The 11,862-nt window shown below is 37.8% G+C and overlaps 1 protein-coding gene across 1 annotated transcript; it reads left to right on the top strand.

The window, feature by feature from the left end:
* Window positions 1-1,782: 1,782 nt before the first annotated feature.
* Window positions 1,783-11,744, top strand: rbm7 (RNA binding motif protein 7). Its single transcript, XM_085130455.1, has 5 exons — window positions 1,783-1,989; window positions 2,283-2,445; window positions 6,547-6,622; window positions 8,867-8,960; window positions 9,156-11,744. The coding sequence occupies exons 1-5, from the start codon at window positions 1,897-1,899 to the stop codon at window positions 9,525-9,527; spliced, it is 798 nt and encodes a 265-aa protein (XP_084986581.1). The 5' UTR covers window positions 1,783-1,896; the 3' UTR covers window positions 9,528-11,744.
* Window positions 11,745-11,862: the final 118 nt, after the last annotated feature.

Here is an 11,862-nt window from a genome sequence, read left to right as displayed (position 1 = left end):
GCAACCTTGCAGTACTATAAATCATAAGCATTTTGTTGGAGTGTACCGAACACATCAAGCATTTACAGCTATGCAACACAGCACTGATCCCCCGAGACCCGATGACAGCCAAGATTTGGTGTTAAATTGCAGTGTTTATTGCCAAATGAGTAACAGAAGTGATGGAAACACCACCTTACATACAATGTCTCACAGATACATGAATGGAGGTATGGATTTTTTTTTTTTTTTTTTTTTTTTAGTGTGCAGTCCACAAATTTCCTATGTACAGAATCAAAAGGTAGGTGGCTGCTTTTCCAAATGCGAATGATAAGCCATCCCTGCTTCTGCCACTCAAGCTTAATCATACCAGAAATTGTGAAAAGCTTCCCGGGGCATGAAGGAGAAAGTCATTATATTTTAAACTGGTCTAATTAATATGGAGGACTGGCATTGACTGTAAAATTATCTGATTAAGATGAGAGTAAAGCCTGTCATGCCGCTTGCCTGACCTCCACTATAACAAGATCACCACCATCAGATGCACTTATTTCGAGAGCATGTAGCCTACCACTGACCTACAGATTTTTTAATAAAAAAAAATAGTTAGAAAGACTTAAAACGATTTGGTAAACTGAACAGGTGAAAATGATGTCTGCAAATATGGTAGTCATTTGTGGGAGCTAATCATTTCAGTCTGCAGGCCAGCTGTATTCTTAGTATTCAGTATTCTGTCTATTTTACTGAAGAAAATTGAATATGTCATAGTATGTGAATAACTCAATAATGAATGTCAGTGTTGTTCCTACTGTGACAAAGGCATATTAATAGCAATTAATTAAATATTTAGCTAATTAAATAACTAATTTTAATGTCACACTTTCAAGGTCATTTTTCATGCTGGTTCTCTATTAACAGTGTCAACACTGTCAGTGATAGCTGTGTTTCTCCTACCGTGATAAGTCCCAAAGTCGGCTCAGGAAAAAAGGGCTGAACAGCACAGCACCATATTTGTTTTTTAATAAAGGTTTTTCAATTTTAGGAGGTCCTGTAACTACAGATTAGAATTTAAACAGCTTAGTTGTTTTTTTTTATCTCAAGATTTAAAGTAAATACTACTACTAATAATATTAATAATAACTGGTTTAAAACTGACAACATATTCTGTCTCACAGAAGCATGAATAAAATTAGATAATAGTTATCTACTATTAATGTTGCGTGGTCAAGTATAGCTATTAAGTAACCACTATGTGAGCAGTAAAATTCATGAGTTTTGATGATTATGTTTCTGCATTTTATTAACATAATGTATCGGATTTAGCTTGTGATACCAATGTGAACCCTAGCCTCCTATTACAGTTCTAAGATAAGTAAAACAATAATTGTAACTGAACATGCAAAGATAAAAAAAAAAAAACATTTTCAAATAAATTTAGGCTTCTGCGACATGTAGTGTTTCTTGTCCTCTTTAAATCCCCAACCAACCTAGTGACGTGGTCAGTGACGTGCGACAATATTGCATTACTACAAATTTGGCTGTCAAACAAAATCGATTATAATTTAACGTGCAGCGATTTCCAAGCCAGTTATTCGAAAGATCAATTATATCACTCTTAATTTTGTATAAAATCTGCATTAATTCAGCAGCTCTCCTGGTGTGTGTTTTTGTTGAGAAGTGCCATATAATACGTTACATTTAAAATTTTATTATGTATATTAATTTAGAATGTTTTAAAATATACGTTGTGAAGGCCCGAAATTAAAAGTATGTGGATGTCGTGAAAGCGCCGTTGAAAGGATAACGCGTTTTACTTTACGGCAAGATTGGCCTTCCGCTTTTTGTGTGTCGCAGTGGAATTTGGCTGGACTTTAGCGTTTGTGTTGCTAACAGGGGTTTGGGATTTGCTTAAATACAATGGGAATAGAGGAGGAAACGGACCGCACCGTCTTCATAAGAAACCTAGATACTAAAGTGACGGAGGAGCTTTTGTTCGAGTTGTTTTTACAGGTGCTGCTTTCGCCATTTATGCACAAAACTAGAAACTGTTGTTAGCATAATAGCTAGCTAGTGGCACAGAAACCACGTACAAATAAAGTGACCGGAATGTACTAACACGTGGAGCTGTAAGCTGTATTGTGCGGTAACAAATGTGTCTCGTTTACGTCTTTTGGTGTTTTACACATGCGTTGTGTGTAGTGGTTTTTCACCCTCGAATGACAGTAGCTAGCTAGTTAGCTGTCGTTAGCTTTAGCTGTTGATCACAGGCTTTTGTTTACGAAATTCGTTGATCCTTTCTGCAGGCAGGACCTCTTGTCAAAACCAAAATTCCAAAGGACTCGGATGGGAGACAGAAGACATTTGGTTTTGCCGTATACAAACATGACGTGTCCGTGCCCTACGCCGTGCAACTACTAAACGGAACCATGCTGTTTGGGAGAAATATCCATGTGCAGTTCAGATCAGGTGAGCTGGCATTTTTGTTGCTTTGAATTATGACGTAAATATTTTAACGTGTTTTGTGCATATTTATGTGGTTTCAACACTGAACGTTTCAGTTAATGTTTGACTATCCAGAAATAAGTAACTAAACAGCTATCACAGACAAAGCTGCGACCATCATATTTCACGTAAAGAAGTAGGCGTCAGTACTTGAGTAAACTACTGTTAGTGTTACTGAAAAGTAATGTCCCATGTACAGTAACCACCACACCCTACACCCGATAGGGATTCTTTGGTTTCGGTGTTGTGCACAGTTGTCGGTGTGCATAGTAGGTTAGAAGGAATAGAAGTGAGACAAAACCTTGAGCGACTTAATAGTTGAATTAAATCACTCAAGTCTACAGAAAACCAGAGGGTTTCAGCCTTAGAATGGAATGTGCATTGACTTTTTAACATATAAAGATATGTCTTTTCAGACAAGATACTAGGACGAGGCAGTATAGTTAAAAGTTGTATCACTTCTTTTTCACTGCATTGTCTGACTTATATAATTCTACCTCACTCCGAAATGCAGCCTGCCTTGTTTGAAAATTTTCCTCCAGAAAGTTATTTTTAGTATATATTTATATTTAACCATGTAAATCAGCACTTGGGTATGCAACTATTTTACTAGATAGTGTAGCTGTAGCGTTTTGGGTCGTTAACGCCTCTAAACATAGTTGGCAATAAACATGGTAGCCAACATCACTTGTGATTGTTTCATTACAATTAATTGAAGGAATACAAATGCACAAGACTAAACTCGGGTAAACTATTTTACTATTTCTTTATTTTTTAAAATTTTAAGTTAAAAAAATGAGCAAAGGTAGTTAGTTCCTGTCTAAAACTGCTCACACACTGTGCTTTCCACATGTGGTATTTTGCATGTAAAGCACCACAATTTCACGTGGTGTTTACTTTGATTGTGCTCATAAGAAGCCATACATTTTTATGCAGATGTCTGCAAAACTAGGCAACAAGAACCAATATTATTTAGATGCATAACTGCCTCTAAAGCCCAGAGCAAAGACAAACCTGTCCCTTTAAAATATTACTTCACATGGAAAAAATGTATTTCCTCTTGGCACATCAGATGTTTATTGGCAGTGTTAGTGAAGAAAACCCCCCCCATAACCCATCCCAATTTTCCAAAACCTTTGCGACTTAACCAAATGCCCGACAGCCAAGGACCAGTAAAAAAACATGTTAGCTGTCAAGCCAGTAGCCCGTTTGGGCGTGTTCAAATATAACTTCAATTTCACATGTAAAGCAAACAGGCTTTGGATTACTTAATATATTATCATGCTTTTTACAACTACATGAATGTACTATTGCTGTGTGATTTATTACTATTACTGAAGGTTGCTCGCCATACCAATACCAACTAGATGTAAATCTTAATATAAAATAAATAACAGTAGGGTGGACATTAGGTAAGGCTGCACTTTTAGTAGCAATCTCATATGGAAAACTATTCCGCATGTATATAAAACAGGTCTGCGGCTCCGAACCATAGTAAAGGGACCTCTGGCTAATACGTCGGGTTGTGTGTCGGGCTCGTAGCCGAAAACTAGCTTTACTTTGTTGTCTGGGTCAACTTTTGCTAGCGAGAGACAGAGAGAGGCGTTGAAAGGCTGCTCCAACTGAACTTATTGTTTCGGAGGAAAACGTGAACACAGTGTACAGTTGAGTCTTAATAGCTTACTTACAACTGGGCTCGTCAGGCACTCTTTTTGGCTTCAGTGGTTATTATTATATTTACATGCTTCCATCTCACGTTTCTGCTCGGTGACAACTCGTACTTTTCGACTCTCCTTTTTTCCCCTCCCTCGCTCACAGACACATAACGTCTACTAGTCGACTAGTCACCGATTATTTTTGCAATTAGTCGACTAATCAGATCATGCATCCATTGGACGTAAAACATACGGCTTATTGCACCAGCATGCATCTGCTCTTATATAACTATCATTATCTTACAGCTTTAAGTGTTTAAGGTATGTGCTAACTAAAAATAAAGACAAGTTGATGGTTTATTAAATTTTAATAAAATTTGCAGATTGTTTCGGTGAAGTTTAATAAACTCCTTGCTATTTAAAATATAACGGGACACCGGAGTATATTCTCGAGCATCTCACACTTCTGATAATCAGTTGTCTGCTTGACGTTTATTCAGCTGTGTAAAAACTATAACTTTAATCTCAGCCAAACTGATTTACTCAGGAGCAAATAAAATACTAAAAAAAAGCCAAACAATAACATTTTTAAGTTATCTAAGTGAATTATATATCATGTTTAACCTGAGTAGCGAAAGACGGCGGTGGGTTTGAAAACGATTTGCCGGGAGTCTGGTGTTCTCACAGGCTCTAGTGAGCCTTGTCCCCGGCTAGCTATCGAGCTAGTGGGTAACAGACGTCTCCGAAAACTTCGGAGCGCTTTTGAAAATATGTGGTGTCTTGATAAACTGAGCAGATATTTGAGGTTTACACAGTTACAGTCTCGCCTGAAAATATGTTAAACGTTTATTTTGTGACCCATAAAGAATAATAAGAGTAATATTAAAGCTAACTAGCTGCCACCATTGTTGGAAACTGAGCTGGGCTGCGCTATGAATTCTGGGACAAAGCTACTTCTTCTTCTTCGGGGTTTAACAGCAGCTGGCATCCTTGTACATGCAGTGCTGCCATCTTCTGTTTCAGTCCGTTATTACACTCTTAAATCCTACTACTTATTCCTGCGTCTTTTGGGATCTTACAAAGCTTCAAACGACGCGTCGACTATTAAATTAGTCGTTGACGTAATCGTGAGTAGTCGACTAATCGTGGCAGCCCTATTGTGCGGGCAGCAAGTAGAGGTGACATGGGCCGTGGGATTGAGACACAGACATTAGAGCCTCTTAATGCATGTTTTGTTTGGGTTTTCGCCGGTGTGGAATTAGCAAAACTAGAGAGGGCATAGCCTAACATATGAAACAGGAAAAGACCGCTGTGTAATCCATTCAACAAAGTAAATGTATTCTGAATACCACCGTTTTAAACGGTAACTGTAACGCAATACAGTTACACATATTTTGTATTTTAAATACATAATGCCTGTACGTGTATTCCGTTACTCCCCAACACTGATGATAACAAACACTCGTTAAAGGGCTGATGACAAAAAAGAAAATGTTAGTGGCATTTACACCACAAAGATTTATTTTAAAGCTTTGGTTAAGTACTTTGGAGAGTTAGGTGTTTTCACATAATTTAATTGTAAATCTAGTAATACAATATGCTATATCATTAAAAGCTACAGGGTAGTGTGTGTATAAAGTATACTTAGTTTTTTATGCTTGTCAGTGTTTAGGGTCATTTAAAATGATTTTTATATAATTGCATGAATTTGTGTCAACTAGTGTCCGGTGCTTTGCTCATGTATGAAAACACAGACATATGTTAACTTTATATTTTTATATTGATAAATATTATTAATTCTATGTGAATTATATCCTATATATTTATTGCTCTTTTGCTTCGTGAGTCATTGTATAAGACAAAGTAGTCAATTGCAGACTCTATAGGTGTCACATTTTGATCAACAGTTATTTACATATATGCGTAAGAACACGTTCCAGTGACCTCAAAAATGTCACTGCACTTAAAATTGATTTACAAACAAAAACATGCACGTAACATAGCCACAATTTAGCCATTCATTTTAGGTCAGCTACTATATGTAATATATATGATTTGTAAGGATTTAAGTATTTTAAAAATAATTCCCAACAGCTATATAGATGTTTATAGTCTTGGTATCCTTGGTAGTTTTTCTTATCATTTTCATCTAGATTAATTAACACTTGTAGGAGGAGCTAGGGGAAAGAGTTTAATTCAATTCATTTTAAGTTTAATTTTTTTTATATTGTAACAAAACAACAATAGTAACCTAATGGCATACATGCATTTGCTATATTACTAATATATTAAGATTACTGAAATGATATTTGTTTTTCTTAAAGAGTGTGTTTGTCATTTCATTTGGTATGGATCAAGTATATGTGTGCTTTCTTCTTTTTAATATAAATTTTGTTTTGCTCGTTCATAGGCAGCAGTCATTGCAGCAATCCAGGGAACTCACAGAATTCAAGTCCTGCAAGTACCCCAAATCCCCATGGCCAGAGGTAAGAGAGTGTCTCACAGCATCAAAGGTATCATCTTATTGTACCAATTAAGATGCTCACATGCTGTCAATAAGAGGAAAGACTAACAAGGTTTACTGTCAAGTATTAAAATATTCATAAAAAAATAAAGTCCATTGAGACTGTGGTAACATGTCACCAACCCCCCCCCCCCCCCCCCCCCCCCCAAAAAAAAACAAAAACAAAAAACAAAACAAATCAGTACTTTGGAGTCACACTTAACTACAGTTGTGATGTAGTAGAATTAAGTCAGGTGCTTCAAGTCACCATTACTATAGCACCTGAGCTTTGAATGATAAAGTTAATGAATAAATGAATAAAAATTGTGTAGGCTGTTCAAAACAGGCTGACTGTTGAACCAAAGAATTCAAAAACATTATTCAATCATAAGTGTATATAAGATTTACGACCCTTTTGCTTTTTGTATGGCTGTAAAATGGAATGAATAATAGTCATTAAAATGTCTTCCTATGCTGATTAGCAAGTTAAAGCATCCTAGTTTGGTGAAAGCAGCATCTTTCAGTTATAAAGTGAAGCGAAAATGGAGTTAAGCTCATGTTTGTGATGCCTAGTTCTTTTGGATATCACAGTCATCAGATAATTTCTAATCTGTCACAAATATATCCTTCCACAGTAGTAGAGGCGAAAATTTCCTCAAGATAATAGTATATTTAAACTCTAAATGTATGCCACGTGGTCCATGTGACAGGAATATAGTCATCAGCACAGGTCTGTCAAAGTGCAGATGTAAACACATGGAAACCATGAACTGGTCATTGTTGCCTTATTCCATTACATCACTTCAGGAAAACACGTTTGTGAGTAGATAATGGAAACGAGAAAATGACCCTAATATTCTAAGAATTGTCCCAGCCAGTCACATACCTTTATAATTTTTATTACACTTGGAGAAGACGAAAACAGGAGTGCACACGACTAAGTTAGTAGACATTTACATGTTGCTGTTGGTGCCAGAAACATATATGTTCTTATTTAATCAACGTACTGTGTCATTTGCTTTCATTCCCATTAGACATCAGCCTCTCTCTCTCCCCATCTGTCTCTCTATGAGATGTTGTTAATAAGCAAGGTGCAAAGTATACAGATGACAGCCGCGCAAACTGGTGTACGTCTGGATTACGTAGAAAATGAGTGAAAATGTTTGTATGCATGCTGCATCTGAGTAAGCAGGCATAGCCACTAAACTGGAGTGATGTTTAATGATATTCTGCACAGGTGTGTCAGTGCTAGCGTGCAATGGGAGGGGCTGGTGCTGGCACTGCCAACATTACCCACACTTGGCAAATGAATCTGATATTGTGGGCGTGTATTGCGGCACAAAGTGTCACACACTTCGGCAGCATTTGAAGTATGATGTAATCATTAAAGAAGGAAGCTAGCTGTTTCAAATAGCTGTTGCATACTTTTGCACTACTTTTAAAACCAGTTTTTAACCTCATGCATCAGATTTTGGTCAATTTGAAATGTTTTGTTAATTTCAATTTTCAATTTAAATATTTTGTTAATTTAAAATTAGTCAACTAGTGAAATTTTCTTTCCGCAATCTTTTTCTAAAAGAAAAGCAAATTATAAATTGCGAAATGTTTTGTAGTGCTTTTTGTTATTTTCTTGTTAGAGGTAGATTCATTTTTATATGAATGTGTCAGTGAAGTACTCCCAATAGAATTTTTTGGCTCATCCTGCAAAACTAGTTATAATAAATTATAATAATATAATATAATTTTGTTAAAAATAACTTATGTGGTCATGGGTGCTGTCCTATAGCCTTGCAGTAACTAACAGCTTTGGTAGAACCTTCTAGTAGTTCTAAGTTTACGTAGTCACTGAAGTTCTCCTCAGTCACTGATCCCTTCAACTACAATAGTTACTGTAAGTTGTTGGGGCAGCTGTGGATTAGGAGATAGAGCGGGTCATCTGGAAATCCAAAGGTCGACGGTTCAATCACCAGCTACTCAAGTCTTCATGTTGAAGTGTCCTTGGGCAAAACACTAAGCACTGAGCTTCCCCCAATGCATCCAGAGTGTGTGTTGCTTAGTTAGGACCAAAGCACTCATGAATTTGTGTATGAATAGGTGAATGAGGCTTGTAGTAAAAAGGGCTTTAAGTGCTCAAAGTAGAAAAGCAAAATAGAAAAAGTTCTAATAAAAACTTAATGTTGATCTTATTTGAAGACCCTTATAAATTGCTATTTCCACACTCTTACAGAACCCCAGCCCAATTCAGCTCTCCACCGTATACTCCTCCACACCAAATGCAGAGATCCTTTTCTTCTCCCGATAATCTGCAGAAGCATGCCATGGTAAGTTTCTATTTCAAAAAAACAATACTGTATTGTCACACCGTTGCATTGCCATAATGGACAGAATTCATATGCGTTATTCAAGGATTGCACTTGGCTTCTTTTATGTTCAACTAGCTCTGTTATTGTGTAACAAATAAGTCGATATGTAAGCCGTGTGTAAAACAGGACTTTTTATTTGCCCTCCATTTGTAGATGAACAACATGATGTGGCAGACTCACATGAAGCAAATGGACCAGTTAAACGGCTCCTTAAAACCTCCGCAGCGGCAGACGTTTGGAGGTGGAAAGTCCGCCAGTGGTGACTCACGGCATCATGACAATACTCCCTATCGGCATCACGCATCCCAGAATAACAGCACTGGCAGAAGCCAGCGCTATGCGGAGGAGCCGGGCTCTGGCCGTCATCAGCAACACGGCCACGGCCGAGAGAGCCACCACCACCATCATCAACACCAGAGCAACAGGAGTGGCAACCGTCACTATGACAACAGAGGCGGCAATAGACCATATGAAGATAGGGGTAGCAACCGTGGCTACCAAGACAATAGATGGCAACGATACTGAGATGTAAAAAAAAAAAAAAAAAAAATTCTGTACAGACTTAAGTTCTTCAGATTTGAGGACACTTTTCTAAAGATGATGACCTATGTAGAAAAAAATTATTGTGTATACTCAGGTTGTTTGTAATGATCCTATCAGTTTTAAGATTTAATAACTCATGCCTTAGACACATTTTTTATTATTTTTATTTTACTTTTAAGGCATTTTTAAATTTGTACTCTTCTTTCGTGTGAGCTTTTCATCACAGACGTTGCAGATATTTTGTAGGGTGTCATTTTGTCATGAGAGCAAGGACAAAAGCTATAATTAGTAGCGATTTTTAGAATATGAGGGGGGAAAGTATTAAAAAAAGAAATTGGGCAGTTTTTTATGTTATGCAAATAATATTTAAATGGTGCTGCCATAGTTAAAAACAAAAATCTTCAGGTACTTTGCAAAAAAAGAACAATAACTTTCAGATTCCACCAGCACCACTTACTACAACAGGGCACTGACTTTTTCTGATTGTAACATCGTCTAACCTTGCTCTTTTCCAGAATTTTTTTTTTACTCTTATGTGTAAGACTGTTTTAAAATGAACATTTGCATTATTATTATAAAGCCCTTTTCATTTGACTGCTGCCTTGTCTTTCATCAGGCTACAACTCAAATACTTTAGGCTCTTGGCTCTACATCGTGAACCTATTTACAGCTCTTTGTGTATGTGGCTAAGTTGCGTAAGTAGGCTATTGTATGTTGATGCTACATGCTGTAATGCATGCACACAAGGCCTTATCTGCACCTATAAATGGACCTCGTGTAACTAATATGCTTGTGCAGTGGGTTATGAAGTAATCTACAGGTGGCGCCACACACATCCTTTTATTGAATCAATTAAGGTGGTAAATATAACTGAGCCACATGATCAGCTCTTATTTGACCTTTCAGTTCATGATGCTTTCAAGTCTATACATAGGTTTGACACTCATTCTGTACTCTTGACTACATTCAGTTATGTTTAGGTTTACTGCTTATTCGCTAGAGTCCCACGAAACCGGTTCTTGTTCTTGTTCACCCTTAGCGAGTGGCACAGGTTTGGGCGACTTCGCAGAAACGAAAGGTAGTTTCTTGTTCCAACTTAAAATTAGTAGGACTTTGATCCCTACCATCTGACGGTGCGATCAGGCTTTGTGTCCCGGTCTGTTTCTCGTGCAGTGGTCGTCAAATTTAATGTCTGTATACTTAATGTCTGTATAGAGGTCATAATTACCCTTCCGAAAGCGCTTACGACACTAACAGCGGCTCCCGCGCAATATCGACAACTAGATCCCTCAGTAAATCTCCCAGAGTCCAAAAGTAGAGCTGTATTTGCACCCTCTGAACTAAGCTCTGACTTGCTTGTAATCTACCTATCGTCCGATTGCATCCTGATGCTCCCAAATCGCTCTAATAGAGAGTATCCTCTGTTCGGTGTCAGTACTAGGAAGGCCTTTATTACGCTTCGGGCTGCGGCATAACTCTTCTAATTGGTTGATCTGCCTGGCGTCTCCAGCTCTGGAGCGGGCGGATTAGAGAGGCCGCTCGGTAGCCGCTGCTGTGTGGACTTATATAGAAGCGTGCTTCCTGAAATGATCCGCTTCCAAACACCAAGGGACCCTGCCTCCCCTGTAGCCGTGCCCCGCAATGCAAACCCCATCTGACAAGATGCCTGCAGCCGTGACTGCAGGAGCTTGGCACCACCTCAGGTTGCTGGGTTCACCGGGGACTAAATCTACCTCCACTCCCTTCATTGTATTGAATCCCATTTGACTTTAATATTACTGTTGTTATTTGCAATCGCAAGTAAAGTTAAATACATTTAAATATTCAGAAATTATGTCACCAGAGAAGACTTTTCTTCTTTCTTTCGTGCATCAACGACTTAAAAAGTAAAACGTGTTCTTCGGACACCTCAGCAGTTGTTTCCATCTCCTCTTTGATCAAGAAAATCAATCCTCTGAAAAAGAAAGCTGAGCTTCCCGTGCAGAGGTCCCACATTTCTCCCCTCCACACAGACACGGCGGCTGTGGAGGTGCGAGTTGCCACCGGGTTCAGTTTATTTCCTGTTGTGATAATTGTTTCCCCCGGACACCGACTTTTCGAAGTTTTTCGGACAGTTTGAAACTCTATCTGTACTAGCCTTTCTCGCCAGAAGACTGTTGTTCACTCTATTGCATTCATAACGTACACAAAAAAAATAAATAAATAAAAACCAAATCAAATTATGCAGCAAGCACTCTTAAACTTATTTCTTTTAAACAGTTATTCGTTAGTGGACTTAAAAACAAAAGAGTAGCCAAAAATTAGATTTTGTCTTTTC

Source organism: Neolamprologus multifasciatus, chromosome 14 (genome assembly GCF_963576455.1).
Source record: "Neolamprologus multifasciatus chromosome 14, fNeoMul1.2, whole genome shotgun sequence".
Lineage (NCBI taxonomy): Eukaryota > Metazoa > Chordata > Actinopteri > Cichliformes > Cichlidae > Neolamprologus > Neolamprologus multifasciatus.
This window is presented reverse-complemented; position numbering and strand designations above follow the sequence as displayed.

Excerpts from the sequence above, each read along its gene's own strand:
- rbm7 (XM_085130455.1), top strand. The coding sequence starts at position 1,897 with ATGGGAATAGAGGAGGAAACGGACCGCACCGTCTTCATAAGAAACCTA. Across the intron at positions 2,446-6,546 it reads CCATGTGCAGTTCAGATCAG|GCAGCAGTCATTGCAGCAAT; the intron begins GTGAGCTGGCAT and ends GCTCGTTCATAG. Across the intron at positions 8,961-9,155 it reads ATCTGCAGAAGCATGCCATG|ATGAACAACATGATGTGGCA; the intron begins GTAAGTTTCTAT and ends CTCCATTTGTAG.